General features: G+C 42.9%; 1 protein-coding gene across 1 annotated transcript in view; it reads right to left on the minus strand.

The window, feature by feature from the left end:
• The window catches only part of PLTP (phospholipid transfer protein), an 88,664-nt gene that overhangs the window by 19,133 nt on the left and 43,238 nt on the right, over nucleotides 1-26,293 (minus strand). The window contains exons 6-9 of the mRNA XM_089673420.1: nucleotides 24,977-25,040; nucleotides 14,313-14,376; nucleotides 5,382-5,473; nucleotides 2,029-2,205 (exon numbers count right to left, since the gene is read on the minus strand). Coding sequence (XP_089529546.1) covers nucleotides 2,029-2,205; nucleotides 5,382-5,473; nucleotides 14,313-14,376; nucleotides 24,977-25,040 — 397 coding nt within the window. The remainder of the gene's footprint in view (nucleotides 1-2,028; nucleotides 2,206-5,381; nucleotides 5,474-14,312; nucleotides 14,377-24,976; nucleotides 25,041-26,293) is intronic.

Consider the following 26,293-nt stretch of genomic DNA (forward strand, 5'->3'; position numbering starts at 1 on the left):
TTCAGCGCTATCACACTTTGAATGACAATTGCGCGGTCATGCAACACTGTACCCATATGAATTTTTCAGCATTTTTTTGAGACAGATAAAGATTTATTTTAGTGGTATTTATTCACCACTGGGATTTTTATTTTTTTTGCTATGTAAATTAAAAAGTCCAAACATTTAGAAAAAAAGTGTTTTTCTTATAAAATTTTGCAAATAAATAATATTTCATCATAAATTTTAGTGGTATTTATTCACCACTGGGATTTTTATTTGTTTTGCTATGTAAATGAAAAAGTCCAAAAATTTTGAAAAAAAAGTGTTTTTCTTATAACATTTTGCAAATAAATAATATTTCATCATAAATCTTGGCCAAAATTTATTCCGTTATCTTTTTAGTAAAAAAAAAAAAAATAACCCAAATTAGTTTATAACCAAAAGTTATAATTTTTAAACATTTTTTTTTACATTTTTATTTTTTTTTTTTACATACTGTCACCCTAGCAGTACAGTGTCACCATGGTGACACTGTACTACTTGTGGAGGTGATGAAGATTTTTTTTTTGTTTACACTGATTGCTTTTAAACCCATAAAGGCTGTAAAAGCAAAAATTTCTCCTTCTCTCTGGCTGCATTCTTGCAGCCATTGAGAACTACTGTGTGAGCTGTGATTGGTCACAGCTTGTCACATGGTACAAGGCTGTTGTGAATAGCCTTGTACCATGTGACCTCTGTGATCATTCACAGATTTCACACGTAGTAAGAAATTATGTCAGGAAGTGACATATTGCTTACTACTCTGCATGTGATCACTGATTGGCCAATCAGTGATCACATGATCGGGACCTCGCAGAGAGGTCCCGTACGACGATCGGTGTTCCACTGTGTCTGGAGGACACAGCGGGCACCGGATCGCGGTGCTGCGCGCTCCCAGGGAGCGCGCACAAGCAGGGGGCGGGGAGGCCGTTTATAAACGGCCACCTGACCCTGCACTGCCACCGTCCAGCCGTTTATATACAACAGCCGGACGAGAGGTGGTTAACAAGCTGTATGAGCTTTAAGGGCTCATGTACACAGGGCGTTTGAAAAACTCTTCTGACTGCTGGAAACTGACTGCTAGAAAACGTAAGTTAAAAACGTCAGTTTTAGCCACGTTTACCTACCGCGTTTATGTGCATTTGCGTTTAGAAGCGGTTTTAAAAGATAACCTCAGGAGACCCTCCCAAATGCCCAGAATGCACTATAACCCACTTTCTGTGCGGTTTGGATACAGAAAAAAACAACTTCCCAGTTCACATTACATGTATTTCAGTTGCTTTTTTCTGCATCCAAAACCCACAGCAAGTACCGTAGGTTATATGGTTGTCAATGTCATAGTTCCCATCAGTGCTTGCAGTTTCAGTATGTTTGGTTGCTGAAAAAAAGTAGAAAAAGACTATATCAAACTGGATGAGGCTGGCACAATGGTTGCAGGGATACTAAAATGTCTCTTGAGCAACAGACATGCGATTGCCGCTTTCTAGAGAAAGATGCTTGTCATGTGCTCAGGTGTCCGTTTATGACACAGAGAATAGCTGCGATTCAACGGATCTCAGCTATTCTCTGGTCATTCACAGTTTATAACACTCAGGAGATCATGTCAGCCCTTCTCTGGAGATCTGTGTTCTCCCTCCAGATTCTCCAGCCCAGAGCTGGAGAATCAGAGGGACCGAAAACTAAGCAGAGATAATTTACCTCTTTTTAGTAAACTGATCTTTTACTGTAATCTCACGAGATTATAGTAAAATCAGCCGTTTTCCAGAGTTTGTAGACCGTTCTCCAGCGTTTGGAGACCGTTCTCCCTTCGTTCGGAGAACTGCTTCATAAACTGCATTCACAGGAGAACTGTGTTCTCCGAGAATGCCGGAGAACTGAGCAGCGATCTATTACCGCTGGTTCACAAACGGACACCTCAGTGTGCAAAGAATGCCCAGTAGGTGGTGATAGAAGCTATTTGTGAAATACACTTTCCTTCCTGAAATCATAATGCGTGAATAGACTCACCTGTTCATTAGCGATTTCCAGGCTGAGCACACCCGATCGATAGTATGCATACATCGCAGAGTCAAAGAAATACTCAGACAGAGCAATATATACCATGCGTTCCTTCTGTTTTATGTGCAGGGCTGGAGATGTGTTAGGAATTGTGTCGTTCTCTGCAGTCAGGGAATAAAACATGCCCTAAAAATAACAAATAAAAGTATCATTAGCATGTAGAAATTAACATTTAAATACGGGGACATTTTCCAAAGTAGTGACTTCATTAGAAACAAATGAGCAAGCTTTTCATTTAGCAAAGCATATGATACAGTTTTAGTTTGTGACCCCTGCACCTCCATCCTGGGTAGCAAACTGAGATATAGAGCTTTTTTGAGGGCCAGTTCACACCACATGCAGTCCAGTGCATTTTTTTTCTGCACCAAAAATGCATTGATAGTAGGTCACATGGTTTCCAATGGCATAGGTCAGTGGTCGGCAAGCCACGGCTCGCGAGCCACATGCGGCTCTTTACAAACTTTAATGCGGCTCTTCTGTGTGCCGGGCGCCCGCTCCCCTCCCTTCTCTCGGGCGGCCGCCCCAAAAGTCAGGACTCTGCAGCTAGCCCAGCAATGGGCAAACTACGGCCCGGCGGACCTTTTAATCCGGCCCGTGGAGCGTGGCAAACATTGGCTGTCAGGATGTAGGCGGGGCAGCCAGGATGTAGGCGGGGCAGCGTGACGAACTCCTCTCCTCTCACAGTCCGCCCTGAAGACCGGAACAGCGCGGGAACACGGCGAGAGGAACGCGCGGAGCAAAGGTAAGTGAATTGACACAATATGGGGAATGAATTACTATAGGGGGGATGAATTACTATAGGGGGGATGAATTACTATATGGGGGATGAATTACTATGGGGGATGAAGTACAATATGGGGGATTAATTACTATGGGGGATGAATTACTATATGGGGGATGAATTACTATGGGGGATGAATTACTATGGGGGATGAATTACTATATGGGGGATGAATTACTATGGGGGATGAATTACTATGGGGGATGAATTACTATATGGGGGATGAATTAATATGGGGGATGAATTACTATATGGGGGATGAATTACTATGGGGGATGAATTACTATATGGGGGATGAATTACTATGGGGGATGAATTACTATATGGGGGATGAATTACTATGGGGGATGAATTACTAAGGGGGATGAATTACTATATGTGGGATGAATTACTATATGGGGGATGTATTTTCAGTTTTAAAAATGTGGCTCTCAAAATAAATTTCAATCGTGGTTTTGGCGAGATTTGGCTCAGTTGAAAAAAAAGGTTGCCCACCACTGGCATAGGTCATACCAGTACGGTCAGTTACATTGTGTTCCAGTTCCAGAAAAAAAAGAACAGGCTGCACTTTCTCTGCACTGAACTGTACTGGAATGCAGTAAAATGCATAAAAAATGCAACAGAATGCACAAGTCCTTATCAAGTTGAAGAAAAAAAATTAACTGAAACGCATCAAAAACGCACTGGAACATGTAAAAAATGTGCATACAGAAACGCATTTGGACTGCATTTCTATGGTGTGAACTGGCCCTAAGCTGAACATTAAGCAAGTAGAAAAAATTAACCAGAACGCATAAAAATGCATAAAAAAAAAAACACATACAGAAACACATCCAGACTGCTTTTCTATGATGTGAATTGGCCCTAAATGAAGAAAAAAATGTAACTTCATGAACTAAAACTACATCATACAGTACCATGCATTTTACCGCATGTTCTGCAATGCACAGATGTGAAGCTAGCCTTCTACTATCCTGTACCTGTTTTTGCCAAAAACAGGCTTCCTTACCCTCATTATTTTACTTTTTCAGAGAAAGATAAATAGTGAAAAATAAGTCAAATAACACATTTCGGTTAGATTCACATTAGCCCATGCTCTGAAAAGTGATCTGCAGTGTATCATATTTTAGTGCAGCTAAAAAACCACTGTCAGGGCTCGTTCACACTTGACTGTTTTTCGAACTCTTCCAAACGCCCCTATAGCATTTGACAAGCGTTGGTCTGGCGTTTGCAGAGCGTTTTTAATGCTCCGCAAACGCTCCCCAAACGCCACATGCACGGTTTAGCGGTAGTTGCTAGGCATTTGCCAAGCATTAAAAATGCCCCACAAACGCCTATAATGAAGTTTGAATGGTGTTAACGCTCCGCAAATGCCCCGCAACTGCACCGCAAACGCCGGCCGGGCGTTTGCGGAGCGACACCATAGACTTGAATAGGAGGCTTCAACTCCTCCTGACTCGACCAGAGGTGTCCGTTTTGCTGCGACGAGACGCTGCCACTCCCGTTTGAACAGCACCATATGCTGCAATGTGCAGAATTTTCCCAGGCGTTTGGGAAACGGTAAAAACGCTTCCCAAATGCCTGTCTGCCGCTTGCTAACAAGGTTAGTGTGAACGTAGCCTTAGCCCTTCAGAAGACACTCCTGCTGCCTTCTGAATGCATGTTTTTTTTGCTAAACAGCAACTTGCAATGTGACTAATGTGCCATAACGGCAAGCCAATCGCTTGGCTCGCCATTGTGGATTAGTCCCACTCAGGGGCGGACTGACAACTCATGGGGCCCCCGGGCAACAGGGGATCATGGGGCCCCTGTGTCCTTGCCCAAATTCAAAAAAGCCTATGAAAAAGGTACCAGGGGCATCTCATAGGGCCCCCTACTGACCCCGGGCCCTCGGACAGTGCCCGAGTATCCAAATGGTCAGTCCGCCCCTGGTCCCACTGGAAATTGCAGCATGGCTTAATTGGTTTCAATAGGCGAATTTAACAGGCAGTGCTGTCTGACAACTGAACATGCCATGCTAAATTTGTCCCAGCCACGACGCAGAGCAATAGGGATGGGCCATGTGAACAGCCCTCTCCGGCTGTACTTTTACTTTAGTTGGACAGACGGGGGGAGGTAAAATCATGCCTCAGCCGTCTGTTTTTACCTCCTCTTGGCTGACAGTGTGAAAGAGATCCTAAACCAACAGCCCACAAAAAACACACACAAAAAAGGACAAGCGACACAAATACAACCATATAAAACTATCATTACAATTGAATACATAAAAACACATCCCCTAAATAAAGAGAACAAAAAAAATTTTTTTCATGCAAATTTAACCTAAGAAGCTCAATAAGTGAAAACAAGAGTTTTTGTTACAGTGAAATTTTGCTGATGGGAACATCGCTAAATTAATTAAATACATTCCATTTTGATAAGTGTAGTCTATATCTTTCCCTGTTTAGGCTACAGCACACCGACTGACCTTGACATAACATTTTGTGAAAATATCCTGGTGCAGATTAGAGGTTTCACTTACCCTGAAATCCATATCCAGACTGTTTTCAGATACAAGGGGGTGACTCAGCAGAGAGTAGTCTATGCCTATGTAGTCGTCTACTGGATTCTTCACTGGAATGATGGAGAGAATCATTATTATTAGCTAAGGAACTCAGTGTGCCTATACACATATAAAGTCCGCCACATCCATTACATTGTGGACCCAAGTGGGTATGAATCCCTCCCCAGACCCCAACTCTAGTGCTTAACCCCTTCATGCCTAAGGGTAAAACAAATCTAAATGCATAAGCACAATTTTGAAACATTGACATGTGTTAGTAAAACCGTACATATCATCACAACTACTTTGTCCATCCAGGTGAATTATATGTTTTTTTCAGCACAAATTGGACTTTCATTTGATGGTAAATGGTAATGGATATGTCCTGATTTCTTTTTATTATCAAAGGAAAACCGGCCCAAAATAATAAAACAAAAATATTTTTTTTCAAATTTTGCTGTGTGTCTCTTGTTACTACCATAACCTACCACCAAAGAACAACTCAAAATATATTCTCCAGCTCTTGACGATTACAGAGATATCATATATGTGTATGTTATTTGTTGTTTGTACACATAGTACAGCCCAGAAACAATAGTGCGCATTTTGTTTTTTTCTTTTTTTTACCTAAAACACACTGACATTGACACTAACTGACACTGATACCACATTTTTTTTTAAATCCTGACCTTTGACCCTGCCCTTTTGATCTTGCGCTTTGACCCTGATCTTGACCCAAACACTAACCCTGGCACTGAACTAGATCAAACCTTGATCTAGGTATTTTTTCTTTATTTTTGAATATGTCTTTATTTACTTATCTTCTTTTTTTTTTACAAATTTTTTTTTCTCTCTGTGCCAGGAGTTAAGGCGGCCATAGATTTCTGATTTTCTTGCCGAATTATCGGCCGATAAAACAATCGTCCGATATTCGTACCGTTACTGGGGAAAAATGTCGGCCGTTTTTCTTAATTTTAAGAGATTTTGAAAATCGTCCAAGCTGGAAAATCCTGGGAAGATTTGTTAGATCAGCCAATCGGTCAAATCGGCTGATCTTCTGGCCGATTTGACAATAAATTGACTATGAAGAAAAAGAATAATAGAAGAAATAGATTTTGCAGGAGAAGAAGAAATAGAATATCAAGAATAGAAAAAAAGAGGAGAAGAAGAAATAGAATATCAAGAAGAATAGAAGAAAAGAGGAGAAGATGAAATAGATTTTGCAGAAGACGAAGAAGAAAAAAAGTTGCACCATTGTATCTATTTGTATGCATTTCGGATACAGATGTTTCTATTCGAGTACAAATAGATACAATGTTGTTTCTCTTCTTCTGCATAATCTATTTCTTCTGTCAAATATAATAGCAAGTCTCTATGCAGGGCACCGCTATTATATTAATTGACGGCCATAGACAGGACTAAGCCCGCCGACTTTTTTTTTTAATTAGTAACAACGTCGGCCGTCTGAACGACTGATTTACGATTTAAAAAAAAAAAAAACGGACGATTTTCCCCACGTCTATGGCCTGCTTTAGAGAGATACAATGTAACTCTCTCCTCCATTCATAGAGAGATAAAAACAAGGGAGCTGGGCTGTACAGTATCTGATCACTGTGATAGCCAATCAGAGGCTATCACAGCGATCATGTGACCCGGAATCGGGAGTCCCAGGTCCCAATCATTAGAACGGGACCCAGTGCTCTCAGTGACACCGTGGTCTTTGTGCTGGGAGTGACACTGTAGTCTTTGGCAACCTTTCTTATCTGTATGCCAAGAATTCAGAGAGACAAATTGTCTGATGTCAGAAAACAATTCTGAAGCTGGCCATATACCCATCAATTTGATTGAACAATCAAACTATTGATCCCATTCTTTCTGAAATTACAAAGCAATCAAAGATTTAAAATGGTGGTTATGCACCATGGAATGCAAGATGGAGTCAAAACTACCCTGACTCAATGTGGCTGAAAAAGTTGATTGCTTACAATATTTTTGCCATTTTTTTGGTCTCAATTCTGTTTTTCAATTTTTCAGTTTGCTTGCATTGGAAGGTGCATTTGATCAATACCACCCCAATTCTGACTTCACAACTGACCAAATTCTGGTGGTTGATTGAATATTTGGGCCGTAGATTTCTTTTTGTCATGCAATTACTTGCGATTGTATTTATGATGGTGGTTCGAAAGAGATTGAAACTGAGGTTAAAATCCCTATCAGGTTATTTTTTCTGTCTGTCCAGAATGAAAGACTTCACTTTATTCCCTGCTCTGGACACTTAAAGCAATACTAAAGTTATTTTTATATAACAAACATGTTATACTTATCTGCTCTGTGCAGTGGTTTTGCACAAAGCAGCCCGGATCATCCTTTTCTCGGGTCTCCTGCCGCAGCTCCTGGCTCCATCTTCCTGTTGGGTGCCCCCATAGCAAGCAGCTTGCTATGGGGGCACCCGAGCAGGTGCGCCCCTGTGCCGCTGCTCTGTGTATCCATTCACACACAGAGTCACAGCTCAACCCCATTCCCTCTGGCTCCTCATTGGCTCACTGGCTGTGATTGACAGCAGCGGGAGCCAATGGCAGAGAGCCAGGACAGTCGAGGTTCTCGTGCAAATTGCTGGATCAAAATAGGGCTCAGGTAAGTATTAGGGGGGCTGGGGGGACTTCTGCACACAGAAGGAGCCTCTGGAAGTGAGGGTATTTACAGTTTTAGACAGTTATCGCTGGAACATATGTTCCCACTGGATGATTCTTGCTCTGGTGACAACTCTTAGGTTTCTTTCACACTGATCTGTAGCACAAACACGTACAAAATGCATATGTGTTTTTACCACGATTGTTACAAATATTTTTTACAGGATATGTGACTCATTTTGATGCGTTTTTGCTGCATTTTCCATTCAATGGGGTTGTGCTTTTTTTTTGTGCATTTTATTCCCCAAAAATGCAACAAGCAGAATTTTAAAAACTGCACAGGATCAGCAGTGGATCAGTGTGAAGAGTTCCATAGGAATACAAGGTCACACATTTTTCTTCTGCTTTTTTTTTTTAATACAAAAGCGGAAGATGAACAGATCAGTGTGAATGCCTTACAATTTTGGATTTCCTTTTAGTTTCTATTTTGGTGACATTGGTCACTATGACAAATAAAATGGTGACTCTCCCCAGCTTAGACACAGACAACAAAGGTCTAACTTTTCCCCATCTATCCAAAAAAAAAAGTTTTGTGTCTATTTATGAATGTTTTCACACAATATTCACACAACCACACAATTTCTAAACGGATTAAATTGGAAAAATATGTGCATTCTGACTGAAACTTTGAATCTGGTGTGAAGGCATCTCCCTCCTCACAGACTCTCCCGCTTCAGTCTATCCTGAATTCTGCGGCCAGACTTATCCACCTTACCAACCACTCCGTATCCACCACCCCCCTCTGTCATTCACTCCACTGGCTCCCGATTGTCCAACGCATTAAATTCAAACTTCTAACATTGACGTACAAAGCTGTTCATAATACTGCCCCAAACTACCTCACTGACCTGATATCCAAATACCACCCTACACATACTCTTCGCTCCTCACAAGACCTCCTACTGTCTAGCTCCCTGGTCTCCTCCTCCCATGCCCGACTCCAGGAGTTCTCCAGGACTTCCCCCATCCTCTGGAACTCACTACCCCAATCCATCAGACTGTCACCTACCCTCCTCACCTTTAAGCGCATCCTGAAAACCCATCTCTTCAGGGAAGCCTACCCCGCCCTCACGTAATTGCCGATTGCCTCCACTCCTCCTACCACTCCACTCCCCACAGTCATTTCCTCCTGTACCACTATCCCCTCCCTCCTAGATTGTAAGCTCCAAGGAGCAGGGCCCTTGAACCCCTCGTGTATTGTATTGTTACTGTATTGTCTCATGTATTGTCTCCCACTATAATGTACAGCACTGAGCAAACTTTTTGGCGCTATATAAATACTGTATAATAATAAAAATAAATAGGCCCCTGAGGCTTGCCATATATGGCCCAAATTTTGTCTGATTCCTGCTTATTTGGATAACATTTGAGCCATGGGTGGCTCCATCGGCACCAGCCTGCTCAACAAACTTCAAAAAAATTGAAGGATCTGCATGGAAAATTGTTGCCTGAACATCAACTATATACAATCAGATGCAATCACTGTTTGGGTTTTCAAAGAGCTGCTTGTCATAGAAACCACTGTGACTTGGGCTCCTGGAGGGGCCTGGGGGCCAGCCTCCTTCCCACTGACTATGGACCCAGGACTAAGAAGACCCCCCTCTTGGGGTTACAAGGAACCTTTTTCTCAAAAGAATGATATAATTTCCCTGGATACCTGGCTGGCCATGAATTATACCAGCTACCCTTTCCACACAATTAGGGCTAGAAGGACTTTTTCTGGGACCCCTTGGCATACGATACATATTGGAACTATTATCCTAGAGCGATGTGTCATGTACAGGGGGTAAATTCCAGCATATGTGGGGTTAAGAAACTTTATTTTCTGTCACATGGTTCCTGGCATCAACTATTGTTTGCTGTAATTAGGTTTAGATGATGAGCTCTCACTTTGTTTAATCACCTTCAGAGTCCAGACTCCTAGGTGCCAGGAAGGAATCCATTGTTTTCTTGTGTTTGATTGTTTATTTGTTTATGTAATGTAAATTTTCTCCTGGGAGTTATGCATGCCATACCTGTCTAGGGGGAAGGTTTTTGTGTATAAATGCTGTGCATTTTGTTAATAAAATCAGTCCTTGTTTTACTCCAACATCGGTTCTGTCTTATGCTTTTGGTAAATTTGCTATATTCTGGTTCTAGAGTGGAGGAAGCTGTCATTTGATGGACATACCCAGTCGGGGTGTCAGGCAGTCCGTCACACTGCTTGTGCTGTATCTGTCCGAATACAACAGGTGGTGTCATTTACTCAATTTACGCTGCTTAGGCTCCATGCACACGAGGCGTTTTAATAATGCTGGTAACGTTAGCTGTGTAAAGTCATGTTAAAAACGCGAGTTTTTCAGCGTTTTTGTATTAGCGTTTAGCTGCGTTTTGCCGCGTTTTTCGCGTTTGCATTTTTTAGGTTTTTTTTACCCCCCCCCATTTTTTTTTAGTCAACAAAAAGTCCAATAATGCTGGTTTGCCATGATTTAGCGCGTTTTTCAGCGTCAGAGCAGTTTTGCAGCTAAAAAACTTCTCTAGAAATTCACTAGTTCTGGGGTTTTAGTCCAGACAAAAAACGTTGATTACAGTCTATGTGTGTATGAACACATAGGATAACATGCTGGGGAGTTTACTGGCTGTAGAAAAAAATGTCAAAAGCCAAAAACAGCCGCTGTAAAAATGTCCAGTGTGCATGAGGACTCAGAGTGGATGTGGAAATCAAGTGATTTCTTTGGTGATATGTGCATAGACTTCTCTGAGAGAAGTCTATGTGGATATGGCTAGCCTTAATGAGAAAGAACAGACAAGGGTGCACTCTCATCGTGCAAACACGTATTTATTGAAAAAAGAAGATATATACTCACAAACCAGCGTGATTCAAAGCAGTATATGTGGTCCACAAACACAGTCACAGTACATCTGTGTCTAAAAATGCATATGAGCTGATGCGTTTCGGGAGCTAAGCCCCCTTCCTCAGAGCTCTGAGGAAGGGGGTTTAGCTCCCGAAACGCGTCAGTTCTGTTCTTTCTCATTAGTGCTCATATTTCCCGATCTTAGAAGGGCTGCACCTCTTTGGTTGGCATTTTGGCATCTTCTTGGTTGTATGAAGACTGGAGCGCTGGTTACGTTTGTTTATCTTTCGGATGGCTAGCCTTAGTTTCATGTGAGACAGACCATTTATATAAAATACATTTTTGGACCTTGCAGTGCAACACAATGTACACATATACTGTCTGGGCCCCCTCCCCTGTATACATTGGCAGCTATTAGAAGGCCTGAGGCTAGGTTCACATCTGTGCGGGTGGTGCCGCTGCGGATCCGCACAAAAATCCATGCAGCCGCACCACCCGCACAGAGCAATGCGGACCTGTGGTCAAGTGCCATTAGTTCTAAAGGCATACTGCCTGCACTGGAAAACGCAACCATACTGGGAACCGAGGTTCCCGTGTGGGCTGCGTTTTTAGAAGAAGTGAAAGTACTTTTTCCCTGCGTGTCATGGGGCACGGGAGTCCATTCAAATGAATGGGCTCTCGTGCCCACGCAAAACGAGGCTCGCACAGCCACATATATGTGAACCGGGGCTAAAAGTTACCTGCAAAAAAAGTTAGATTTTATACTTACCTTACCCCTGTCTCCCACTATAGCTGGGTGTGACATTACCATCCTTCTAGGAAGATTCCTGCAGATCAAGCAAAGTCTTGCGAGACACTCCACCCTCGCCTATGAGCCATGGACAGAATCCAAGGGTAAGGTCACTTTTAAAAATCAAACTTTTTTTTACAGGTAACTTTCGGACCTACTATCAGCAAGTGGGTTTGAGAGAGGGGGGTTAGATGTATACGCAGTGCATTGTACTACAAGGTTCACTTTATCATCGAATACATAAATGGCATCAAAACATTTTTTCTCTCTGACCACTTTTTCAATTAAGCTGAACAAAAGTATGTGGAGTAACAGGCATCCTTATCATCCTTATCAGGAACTGATATTTCATGACCTACTGTCAGGAATGGACTCGCCAATGGTGGTGGGACTCACCTGCCTTGTGGGCTGCAGTACCAGGGCTGGCCAGCGGGTGCTCTCAGCAACCAGAAGCTCACTCCTGCAATCAGCCATCACCTGAGGCTGATTGCAGGAGGTGTATTTAAGGAATGGCCAGACCTGCAGTCAGTGCCTTGGTGTTTGTTTCCCATGTGCCCTGTTTCCTGTGTCCTGTCTCCTGCCTGCTCGACTCTCCTGCTTGACTCTGACTCTGATAGAACTCTGCCTGCACTGACCCTGGCTATTCCTGACCATTCTTCTGCCTGCTCCCGTTGTACCTTTCTGCCTGATTGTTCCTGACCCGACCTGCCTGACCACTCCACCTCTCCAGCCCTGACTGCACCTGTACCTATTAGTTTAAGGTTTGTTTTGTTTTGCACTGTGTTTGTTTATTTTGTGCAGCTCATAATAAATATTATTATTATTTAATCATTTCTGAAGCCTGCTGTTTCCCTGTGTCAGTCCACACATCTCTGGTCATACCTGGATCCCTGACACCTACACAAATAAGTAAAACTACCCTGAACAAGCATGTAGGCTTTTCAGAATATAATATACTGTAAAATAGAAAAAAGTCATTCATTCTGATGTCTGCTTTGTTACCAGACAGAATAACTGTTGACCATCTTATTATTTATAGCATCAGGGAAACAGCATCTGTTATAGAAGGAAGTGCCAGACTTCTTAATCTCAAACTTGAAATGTTTACCGGATAACTTTTCTTTCAGGATGTTACGATGCAGAATTACTGCTACAAGCTAATAATTTTGATGACTTCACAGGTTCTGTCTAATGATAAGAGATGATAACCAAGAAATTCTCATTGCTTGGCTATCAGCTTGCAGGATGTCATATGAAGTCCTGGACTTGAAGCGGAGATATTTGGATGATGCCTCCAGGCACAGGCATTATCCCAGTATCTTTTTTTAAGCCAGCGATCCTCTGTAAAGTAAAAGCAATCCTAGCCACTGGATTGCTTTTACAAGTGGCAGGAGAGGTGCCAGGGAAGGCACCAGAGAGTGGCCCCCCGCCATTCTCTGGTCCCCTTCCCAGGCTCTCCTGTGCATTTTTCCCCCCAAAATTTGCATTTTAAAAACTGCTGTGCAAATACCATATGATATAAAAAAAAATGCTTAACCTACCATTTTATTCTCTAGGGCCTCTGCTAAAACAAAAAATATAAAAGAAATTTTCTAGCAAAAAAAAAATGATTTTTACATGTAGGAGAGAAATGTCAAAATTGGCCAGGTAGGGAAGTAGTTAAAATTATATGTAATGTTTCACATTAGTTAAAGTCAGCAAAACCAGTATTATATATGTAGGCAGGGATTACATTTAATATATTCATCTAAATATAATCTCTTTAGAGGCCCCCCTCTGCCTATTATAGGGATGGGAAGAGTCAATCTGCGTCTTATCATGGGATGTCGGCAGCATAGGAGGAGGCTGTTTCTTCAGGATGGTGCCCCCTGAGCCTGGGGGAAGCCCTGGGGACCAGAGGAGGCCTAAGACCTATTTAGCTATGACCAGTGTGCTCATAGAAGAAGAATTACTAATTGATGGATTGTTGAAATCTGTTAACCCTTGAAATTATTATTATACAGTATTTATAAAGCGCCAATAGTTCGCTCAGCGCTGTACATTACAATGGGGGACAGAACAATAACAATACAATATAATGCAAAACATGAGGGGATCGAGGGCCCTGCTCTTTCGAGCAATAATTCGAGAAATAATTCAGCAATGTTCAAACAAAGCAAATCCTTGCCTCATCATTGGCTCAGCCGGGGAAGAATTGTTTGATGAATATTGTGGGTACAGTTAATCTATTATACATAGCTCCCAACTGTCTCTGATTTTGAATGACTATCCCTGATTCGGAGTGAAGTCCCTCTGTCCCTCTTTCCTCCTCATTTGTTCCTCATTTTGGTCGGATCTATATAGTTGTACATAAAATGCACTATTCTTCAAAAAGTGTTTTACAGTGCTAAACCTTTCACCAAATTCTAAATGGCTGCATTTGTAAATTTCAAAAGCCAGTATAAAGGAGTAGTAGTGATAGAAAAAAACACTTGTGCATTTAACTAATATTTTTTGCCCCCCTTTAAGGGGGCATGGCAGAGGGTGTGACCATAGAGACTGTAGAGAATACATAGATAACAGTGTTGCCAAAATGAATAAATAGAAACAGACTTACCAGGTATAGTATTAAGTAGAGAATTGAGTAAGACCAACCCTGCGTGTCTGAGAGCTGGACAGATCTATAATAAAAATCATTATTATTACTATGTTAGGGAAAAATACATTTAGAACATTTTAAACACTTGTCCTGACCAGACCATTTTTTGCATTATGGAGCTGCGTTACTGTAACTGACAATTGTGCGCTCATGCAACACTGTACCCAAATAAAATTTAATTTAATTTACTACAAATAGAGCTTTCTTTCGGTGGTATTTGATTGCCTGTGTGTTTTTTAATTTTTTGTGCTGTAAAAAAAAAAGACTGCCAATTTTGAGAAAAAAACTATGTTTTTGACTTTTTGCTATAAAACATGTCCAGTAAAAAAATTTTAAAAATCTAATTTCGTCAAAAATTTAGGCCAAAATGTATTCTGCTACATGTCTTTGCTAAAAAAAATACCAATACGTGTACTGTAAATTAATTGGTTTTCCTGACATTTATAGCGTTTACAAATGGCGGTATATATACTGGGATTTTTTTTTAATCTTTACTAGTAATGGCGGCGATCAGTGACTTATAGCGGGACTGCGGCGGGTATTCTGACACTGGAGGGAACTGACTTGGTGTCACTGACATCCCCAGTAACACAATACAGTGATCAGTGCTAATAAAAAGCACTGACACTACTAATGGCACTGGCCAGGAAGGGGTTAACATATGGGGCGGTCAAAGGGTTAACTGTGTGTTGTTTAACACTGTGTGGCTGTGTTTGTGCTTCACTGTTTAACACTGTAAGCACACTGCTTCGCATGGCTGTGCTATGCACAGCCATGCAAAGCAGTGTGCTGGAGCTGACAGGGGAGAGAACTGTTTTGTTTACAAACAGTTCTCCCCCCATCGGAGATGCTCAGCAATCACCAGGTGCCAGCGAGTAATCACCAGCCGGGACCCAGTGATTGACAGCCACGGCCTTGAATGGCGGCGTGCGTCCCCTACCTGGAAATGCAAAATCATGTGTGTGTGTGTGTATATATATATATATATATATATGTGATTTTGCGCACCCGTGTACCCTATAGCAGTACTTCTGCTATAGGGCATATGGGAAGCGGTTAATAACAGGTCATATAATTCAAGATGCCTTGTGATGTTTCACAGATGCATTTAGAAATTATGTGTTTCCAGGCATATATAAATGTTAATACCACCTTTGTTTCTCTTCTCTCTAATCACACCACATAACTATTGTGATATTTGAATCAAAATGTGTTATTAGACTGAAAATTATTACAGAAAGAAAATTAAAAATGATTTCATCAACACAAAAGAGTCTGTAAGGAAAAAGTGAACCAAAAGGTTCATTAAATTTCTGATCCCTGCTGCTCACCTATTGTTTGCTCCTCCACCACGTCATTTGTTCCAGTACATCAAAATTATATACATAATACTTTCAGGTATGAGGGAGCATGTAACCTTTTACCTTTCCACCCCCCACCTTAGTTCTGGGTGCCAGAGCTGTGATGGATTCGGTAAAATGCCTATTCTGTTTCCTGTTTAAAATATACATTTTAAATATATATATATTTACTTTTATACTTTTTCATATTTCTAAATACATGTGTTGTGTGTATATATTTTTGTCTGCTGGGCTTTGCAGTCCTCCTTAATTTGTTTGTTCAGAGCGATGTTCTCAACCCCTCCCTTCGCACTGAGAGGATCTTGTACTTAGGCCTTGGATATGTGAGGGGGAGTGAAGAGATAACGGGCCTCAAGCTTCAAGTTTCTGCACTTCTCCCATATTTCAACAAAGCAAAATGTGCCTTTTAGAATGTGACTGTATTTACGTAATAGTGACGTATACCCTATTGTTTTCTATGTATAAGAGGTTAAGCACCACCCTGCAATAAACATTGCAGGACGTTGTTATACTGCACAGTTGCCAGTGTGATTATTGTCTGGCCTGCACGTGCACTTCATTTCTCTAAAAATTAGGAACAGCAGCAGAAATCCTACCCTGAGCCCGATTGTGGTTCGCAAAACCTTTTTAGAGCGACCAATCATCAGGCCTAAGCACTGCAAAGCAGGGGTGGGAAAAGAATCTTTGTCTCTGTGTAAGCTCTGACCAGACTGTCCTGGAGCTTACACAGGTTCTTTCCTCTTCAGTCTAGCACAGCGGTTCTCAACCTGGGGGTCGCGACCCCTTTGGGGGTCGAACGACACTTTCCCAGGGGTCGCCTAAGACCATCGGAAAACACATATTTCCGATGGCCTTAGGAACCGAGACACCGCTCCTTGATCCGTCTGCAGGTGTGGGCGGGATGACATGCCGTTCCTGTCATCTGGACACACCCCCGGGATCAATCCTTCCTCGTCGGTGATTGGCCGCCGGAACTGTAGCTCAAGAGAGGCACACAGGCGGCCAATCACCGGCGAGGAGGTGGAGCTTGGAAAGGAGGAGCCGAGCGGCACCGCGAAGCACGAGCGAGTGAAGAGGAGGAAAGCGGCCGGAGAAGGAAGCCATCTGACCGGTAAGTGTTTGTACCATGGGAGAGGGAGGGAGCGAGTGAGCCCAGGCTGGAGCAGGGGTCAGCAAGGTAAGTATCATTGGTGTCAGTGGGAGGAATAGTGCCCAATCATTGGTGTCACTATTACCAATGATGGGGCACTATTCCTCCCCCCACTGACACCAATGATGGGGCACTATTCCTCCCACTGATACCAACGATGGGGCACTATTCCTCCCACTGACACCAACGATGGGGCACTATTCCTCCCACTGACACCAACGATGGGGCACTATTCCTCCCACTGACACCAACGATGGGGCACTATTCCTCCCACTGACACCAACGATGGGGCACTATTCCTCCCACTGACACCAATGTTGGGGCACTATTCCTCCCCCTGATGCCAACGATGGGGCACTATTCCTCCCAATGACACCAATGATGGGGGCACTATTCCTCCCACTGATACCAATGATGGGGCACTATTCCTCCCACTGATACCAATGATGGGGCACTATTCCTCCCACAGACACCAATGATGGGGCACTATTCCTCCCACTGACACCAATAATGGGGCCGTATTCCCCCCACTGACACCAATGATGGGGCACTATTCCTCCCACTGACACCAGTGATGGGGCACTATTCCTCCCACTGACACCAATGATGGGGCACTTTTCCTCCCACTGACACCAGTGATGGGACACTATTCCTCCCACTGACACCAGTGATGGGGCACTATTCCTCCCACTGACACCAGTGATGGGGCACTATTCCTCCCACTGACACCAATGATGGGGCACTATTCCCCCCACTGACACCAATGATGGGGCACTATTCCCCCCACTGACACCAATGATGGGGCACTATTCCCCCCACTGACACCAATGATGGGGCACTATTCCCCCCACTGACACCTATGATGGGGCACTATTCCTCCCATTGACACCAACGATGGGGCACTATTCCTCCCCCCACTGACACCAACGATGGGGCACTATTCCTCCCACTGACACCAATGATGGGGCACTATTCCTCCCACTGACACCAATGATGGGGCACTATTCCTCCCACTGACACCAATGATGGGGCACTATTCCTCCCACTGACACCAATGATGGGGCACTATTCCTCCCACTGACACCTATGATGGGGCACTATTCCCCCCACTGACACCAATGATGGGGCACTATTCCTCCCACTGACACCAGTGATGGGGCACTATTCCTCCCACTGACACCAATGATGGGGCACTTTTCCTCCCACTGACACCAGTGATGGGACACTATTCCTCCCACTGACACCAGTGATGGGGCACTATTCCTCCCACTGACACCAATGATGGGGCACTATTCCCCCCACTGACACCAATGATGGGGCACTATTCCCCCCACTGACACCAATGATGGGGCACTATTCCCCCCACTGACACCAATGATGGGGCACTATTCCCCCCACTGACACCTATGATGGGGCACTATTCCTCCCATTGACACCAACGATGGGGCACTATTCCTCCCCCCACTGACACCAACGATGGGGCACTATTCCTCCCACTGACACCAATGATGGGGCACTATTCCTCCCACTGACACCAATGATGGGGCACTATTCCTCCCACTGACACCAATGATGGGGCACTATTCCTCCCACTGACACCAATGATGGGGCACTATTCCTCCCACTGACACCTATGATGGGGCACTATTCCTACCACTGGCACCAATGATGGGGCACTATTCCTACCACTGACACCAATGATGGGGGCACTATTCCTACCACTGATACCAATGATGGGGCACTATTCCCCCCACTGACACCAATGATGGGGCACTATTCCCCCCACTGACACCAATGATGGGGCACTATTCCCCCCACTGACACCAATGATGGGGCACTATTCCCCCCACTGACACCAATGATGGGGCACTATTCCCCCCACTGACACCAATGATGAGGCACTATTCCCCCCACTGACACCAATGATGGGGCACTATTCCCCCCACTGACACCAATGATGGGGCACTATTCCCCCCACTGACACCAATGATGGGGCACTATTCCCCCCACTGACACCAATGATGGGGCACTATTCCCCCCACTGACACCTATGATGGGGCACTATTCCTCCCCCCACTGACACCAACGATGGGGCACTATTCCTCCCCCCACTGACACCAACGATGGGGCACTATTCCTCCCCCCACTGACACCAACGATGGGGCACTATTCCTCCCCCCACTGACACCAATGATGGGGCACTATTCCTCCCCCCACTGACACCAATGATGGGGCACTATTCCTCCCCCCACTGACACCAATGATGGGGCACTATTCCTACCACTGGCACCAATGATGGGGCACTATTCCTACCACTGGCACCAATGATGGGGGCACTATTCCTACCACTGATACCAATGATGGGGCACTATTCCTCCCATTGACATCAGTGACGAGACACTATTCCTCCCACTGACACCAATGACGTGGCACTATTCCTCCCACTGACACCAATGACGTGGCACTATTCCTCCCACTGACACCAATGATGGGGCACTATTCCTCCCACTGACACCAATGATGGGGCACTATTCCCCCCACTGACACCTATGATGGGGCACTATTCCTACCACTGACACCAATGATGGGGCACTATTCCTACCACTGACACCAATGATGGGGCACTATTCCTACCACTGATACCAATGATGGGGCACTATTCCTCCCATTGACATCAGTGATGGGGCACTATTCCTCCCACTGACACCAATGATGAGGCACTATTCCTCCCACTGACACCAATGACGTGGCACTATTCCTCCCACTGACACCAATGACGTGGCACTATTCCTCCCACTGACACCAGTGACGTGGCACTACTCCTCCCACTGCAAAATTACAGTTATGAAGTAGCAACGAAAATAATTTTATGGTTGGGGGTCACCACAACATGAGGAACTGTATTAAGGGGTCGCGGCATTAGAAAGGTTGAGAACCACTGGTCTAGCAGGTGAACTAGGTGGTGGGGAAAGTAATAAAACGGATACTACAAAAACCCCCATAAAACTCCATAAATTAGTCCATAATAAGTGTAAAATACATGCCAGATTAAACCATACACGTGTAAAGTCTAGTGAACGATCTGAAAACAAATATTCTGATTCCAACCAAAGTATTAATCACTTCTTACCAAAGTGCTCACAAGGGTTTTGAACAAGTGGTTTTTGGCCTACTTATGGTATAAATGGTAAATAGATTTAGGTCAGTGTATACAGGGAGTGAAAACACCTTGTGAGTTTATTTGGAAAGAACTGATTAGTGCCTCGGTTGGAACTGGAGTATTGTTTTCACATCATTCACTGGGAATTTTAGTTTTGCTGAATGGAAGAATTGTTGGATGGAATTTGTAGAGAGTGTTGTGTTATTATCTAAGTATTTGCATAGTTAGTCTGGCTGAAAAAAGACAAAAGTCCATCCAGTTCATCCATTAAAAAAACAAAAAAAAGTTATAATCCTACACCCACAGTTAATCCAGAGGAAGGAAAAAAACCCCAGCAAAGCATGATCCAATTTGCTCCTGCAGGGAAAAAAAATCCTTCCTGATCCCCCGAGAGGCAATCGGATATTCTTGTACCATTGTCGGTATTCATACTCAACTCCCTAAAGTTATAGACTCCTCCTGGCAAAATTGATTTACTTATACACAGGGGGCTTCTGGTAGAATTATTATTATTATTATACAGGATTTATATAGCGCCAACAGTTTGCTCAGCACTATACAATATAATGGGAGACAATACAGCAACAATACAGTTCAATACAAAAGGGATAGGAGGGCCTGATCCTGGGAGCTTACAATCTAGGATAATCGTGGCGATTGGGAATGGGTACCTGTCAAAGCCAGGTACCGGCGCCCTGCCCCTCAGCGCTTCAAAAAAAGGTTACAAAAGCAGAAGAGGAGGGGGAGATGAGTGCATAAAGTAGAACTTCCCCCTTAGGGTGAAGGTACGCTTTAGGTATAAACTGCTTCATTCTGAACACTGCAGTATGTTACATACTCCATAAAGATCCACTCTGAATGCTGTGCTGAACGTCATTTACTTCATACCTCTTAGTATGACAGTATTGTCAAAAATAAGTTGCTTATGAAAGAAATTATTCATACTGGGACTGCTAAATTTTGCCCCATTCAATAAATAAGCATATTTACATATTGCTAGTATAATTACAAATTAAGAATAAAAATAATGTTTTTAAACATTAGCATACACTAATCTCTTCAACATGTTCTGTATATTTTAAAATAAGACTATGGGGTTTATTTACTAAAACTGGAGAGTGCAAAATCAGGTGCAGCTCTGCATGGTAGCCAATCAGCTTCCAGGATTTTTGTCAAAGCCTAATTTAACAAGAAGAAGGTAGGAACTGATTGGCTACCATACACAGCTGCACCAGATTTTCCACTCTCCTGTTTTAGTAAATCAACCCCTATATGTTTCTGTTAAGAATATAATATACACTCACAACTGTACTTTAAATATACACATGTGTAAAAAAAACATGCAATATCATACAGCATCTGGGCTCCCTATGTGCATGATAATATGAAAGAATGAAGTCTCTAATCACCTTCACATATGATGTAATTATGGTGTTAATTATGCCCTTCACATATGGTCTGGCCCCTTGATTATTATGTGTTTTTCAAAAGGAATGCATTGAAGGCTTGCCATAATAGAATACAGGTGCCTGCCCTTCTTGTAAAACCATGTAAACACATAAACTATGTTATAGGTTGTTTTATGTAACACCACAAATGACGCAGGGCCCAGCAGCTCCTGTTTCAGACCTTTTTCCTCTAGCCAGGGGACCACATATGTCAGTAGCAGCTCAGAATTCCAAAAATACAGAAATATGGGAATTTATGGCATATGAATTCAGAAAATATGCTGTTATGTAACAGGATATTGCTTTTAATTTTTACTGGAACACTGGTAAAATAACAGTTCAAAAAACATTACCCAACGAAGATTAACCACACTGCCAATGCACCATTAACCTCCCTAGCGGTCTGATTATGTCCATGTTTCTGTGTTCAAAGCGGTACATTTTTTTGCATGGAAATATGTATTTTTTTTTATTGTAGGCCTGTAATTTTTAGGAATAACTTACTGAAATCTGTCCGAACAAGAGTCTAGTAAACATCCCGGGTATGTTAAAATTTGAAACATGAAATCATAAATTATAATTTAATAAATAATCATAAACAATAATAATATAATAATACATTTAATTCAATAATATAATCAAACCAAAAACACTGAAATTTGAAATATAGCAAAGTCGCAGAATCGTTTTCAGTGTCTGATGGCGAATTTCCCCACGAATCATTATCACTCAATTCTGCAAGTAGTTCTAATTTACTATCGCTGTTCTCTAGCTGCTCTAAAACCGATTTTGACCTAAAGGGACACTTTTTGGACGCCATGGACTTTTCTCAGTTTCCAGGCAGAAAGAACGGTAAAAATGCAGTCAGGGCACAGGACAAAGCACTCGGGACAAAATGTATGTGAAATGGTTTGATAGAGTAATGTTTTACTATGTGAATTTAGTGAATGTCACTTTTTTCATTTTCAAATTTCCCGCCGTTCCATCCCCGTACGTCTCGACGCTCGCAGGGGACGGAATCCAGAAGACAGATGCCGGCATCCGCCGGAGGACATTGCCAGGGACACTGCAGGAGGGACATCGCAGGAGCGCAGGACAAAGTAAGTGATCGAGGGATCCCAGAGCAACGCCGCATGGTAAGCCCGAGTGTAGCTCGGGGTTACCGCTTGTGGTACTGAAACTTTACCCCGAGCTACACTCGGGAATGCCGCCAGGGAGGCTACACTAAATTAAAATCACCTCTGCAACAAGAAGGTTCACTTAGCAAAGAGAAAATTCACTTAAATTACTGAATGAGGTATGCTAATATCAACCATCCAAACATGTGCACGCAAAAATCCTGTTTTGGTAATTTTCACATGATCACATGATTGGATCTTCTTTGCAGACTGAATTGTTTCACCTTATTCACTAAAATCTGAAAATTAAAAATTCACATTAAAAGTGAAAATGATCACCCAGTATGGCAAAATGTAACTCCAGTTTGATGAGTTCAGGTGTTTTCAGAGAATGGTAACAGTAATTCTACAATATTCAAAGCATTTTAGACAAATGTGTGCTTCCAGCCTAGTGGAACAGTTTGGGGAAGGCCCTTTTCTATTTCAACAAGACTGTGCTCCTGCATACAAAGTCAGCTCCATAAAGACATGGTTTGATGAGTAAGAGGTAGTGAAACACCAAAGGCCTACACAACACTGACCTAAATCTGTATCCGTCTGCACAATGCATATGTGCAGCAGTAAAAGGGTGGACTTTATCGCCCACATGCCACACATATGTTTCACTAGGTGGCTATTGTTTCTGTGCAGTCAAAAACAGCTCTCGATTGGTAGCCAGCGGGACCGGTTTCTGACCATGTGACCACTGTGACAGTCAATCCCAGCAGTCACTTGATCACTGATTATTCCTGCCCCCCAGGTGTTCAGAACCTTTTAAAGGGATGCTGGGGTAAATGGGAAAGAGTTAACCTTCTTAAACGCCTTTGGGACAAATTAGAACACAGTTAGCCAGGTCTTCCCATGCAATATCAGTTTCTAACCTCACAAAGGCTCTTATTGCTGAATAGGTAGAAAATCCCAAAGTCACACTCCAAAATCTCATGTAAAGCCTCCCTGGAAGAATGGAGGCTGTCATAGTTGCAAAGGAAGGGGGGGGGGGGATTTCTTATTAATACCTGTAGTTTTTGAATTGGATATCCAACAAGCTCATATAGGTGTGACAGTCAGGTGTTCACCACATTATGGCCATAAGGTAGGTATGCACCGATACCCCTTTTTTTTAGTGGAGAGTACAAGTACCAATATTTTTGGTCAAGTACTCGCCAATACCGAATACCGATCCTTTGCAGTGTGATTTGCGTCAATACAAAATGTATGAACGCAACATGCACCGCAAAGAATACCATGCAAATTGAGCAGGAATGCAATTCTTGTACAAATCACATGCAGTTTCCCCACTGCTCCTGTGTGAACCCAGGCTGTCATAGCCTGAGTTCATACAGGAGCGGTGCAGGGAGGTTTCCCGCAACAGAAAGTGGGCGTGTGGGGATGTATACTATGGTGGCAGGTGCTCCATATTCTAAGCTCTAGGAAAGGAGAGAAAGCGGCAAGTATTTGAAATCCCCACGGCTTTCTCTCCTCTCCTTGCAGCAATGACAGTACAGGCTCGACGGCATCTGATTGGTCACCACCGTCCATGTGACGGTGCTGACCAATCAAAAGCCCTCTAGCTCGAACTGTCTTCCCTGCAAGGAGAGGAGAGAAAGCGGCAGGGATTTCAAATCCCTTCCGCTTTCTCTCCTCTCCTACTTCTGAGAATACGGAGCATTTGCCTCCATAGTATGCATCCCCACACATCCACTCTCAGCTCAGCATGGGATGCCTGCAGGGAGGTTTGCCATACTGCTCCTGTTTGAACTCCTGGGTTCACACAGGAGCAGTGGGGAAACCGCATGTGATATGAACAGGAATCGCTTTCCTGTTCAAACTGCATGCTAATCTTTGTGGTGCAATTTGTATTGATGTAAATTGCACAGCAAAGTATCAGTTTCTGGTATCAGGAGCATTTTCATGGGTATTAGTACTCATTAAAATACTATGATATTGGCACCGATACTGGTATCAGTGCATCCCTACCATAAGGCATTCACAGCTACTGAAAACACCGGGCCATGTACATATACTATTAAAGTACCAGAAATGATATTCATATATAAAAACAAGTGTAACCCAAGGGAAATGTTCCCTCCTACCCTGCTATCTTTCCCCTGTTCTTGTCATTGCCACCAGGGGTGGACTGACCATTTGGAAACTCGGGCACTGCCCGAGGGCCCAGGGTCAGTAGGGGGCCCCATGAGATACCCTTGTACCTTTTTCATAGGCTTTTTTGAGTTTGGGCAAGGACACAGGGGCCCCATGATCCCCTATTGCCCGGGGGGCCCCATGAGTTGTCAGTCCACCCCTGATTGCCACTATATTCACATTCTTTAGAGTCTTCAAACCTACCTGCTGGTTTAAAAGGAATCGCATCCCAGTGGTTATGAATGTAGCAAGGAATTCATATACCCTCCTGCAATGAAAGAGACAGTTTTACTTGAGACCAAAGTAAAGATTTAAGATACGCCCAATAAAGCAAAACTCTGGATGTGGTCTAAAGAGGTTGTGCAAGAATTTTTCCCATTCTGTTGTTTTAAGGAGGCATGCACTGTTTCTACATAAACTCCGCTCCATGGTAAGTCACTTATTATTAGTTGGGGGACTACTCCATCCAGTTTTGGTTTTTACATGCTGTCCTGTAGTCATTAATTGCAGAATTTACTCAGTGAACAGAAGAACTTAAAGTGCACCAATAACACAAAGGTAAACTTTGGGCAAAAAGTTTCCATTTCATTCCTGTCTGTCAACAGACACAAAGATAGAAATCCCTTTTTGTGTGCCAAATGCCTTTTTAAACACAGTTATTACTCTGTAAACGTAGTGGTGATATCATCAATGAACTGCACATAGCCTATGCAGATAGCAGAGCTGTAAGAGGGATTCAAAAGGCCCCACCCAATATAGGCTGCCTGGAGGGGGCGGATACAAGACCAGCAACCCTGCACAAGGAGAGGGAGCAGCAGTGACTGGTCTTGATTACAGGAAGCTCCCACACAAAGGAAAAGTTTCACAACAGAGTACTACACAAATTTTTAAGAATTACAAAAACATGGCAAAGATTCAAGTAACAATACATGTGTCTCTTGTATTTAAACAAAATGCACTTATTTAGGAGTTCAACTTTAAAGCTCAACTGCACCTAAAACTCTTTTTCATGTTTGGGATAGAGTGGGTAGAATCTTTGCCAAGTATTAATGATGTCTGCGTCCCCGTAACACAGAATATTTCTTATTTCTGCCTCGGAGACACAATGTCAAACCAACGCATGTGGGATGATTCACTAAAGAAGTTTAGAATCCTCACTCAATAAATTGTGTGAATGTTCAGTTTCATTATCCAGTCATGTGGAAAGCAAATTCTTGCTCACTTTGAATACGAAATTGTGTGCAGATGAAAATAAGTAAACAGGAATTTTATTTTTCACATAATTAGATAACTGAATAGAATATTTACACAATTTATTGTGTGAAGATTCTCAACTCCTTTAGAAAAGCAGACTCAGGTTTTAACAGGACAGGAAGTAAGGGGGCTCTCCCAAATGGGGACAAAAACAGCTTTAAATAAAGAAATTGCTGAGTATATGATTTTCAGAGTTTATTTTCATTTCTTCTGTATTTTATTAAACTTTTTAAAAAGTTTGGTTGGAGTTGGGATTTAAATAGCTTT

Source organism: Staurois parvus, unplaced genomic scaffold (assembly GCF_062004578.1).
Source record: "Staurois parvus isolate SC_StPar_1 unplaced genomic scaffold, SC_StPar_1.0 ptg000137l, whole genome shotgun sequence".
Lineage (NCBI taxonomy): Eukaryota > Metazoa > Chordata > Amphibia > Anura > Ranidae > Staurois > Staurois parvus.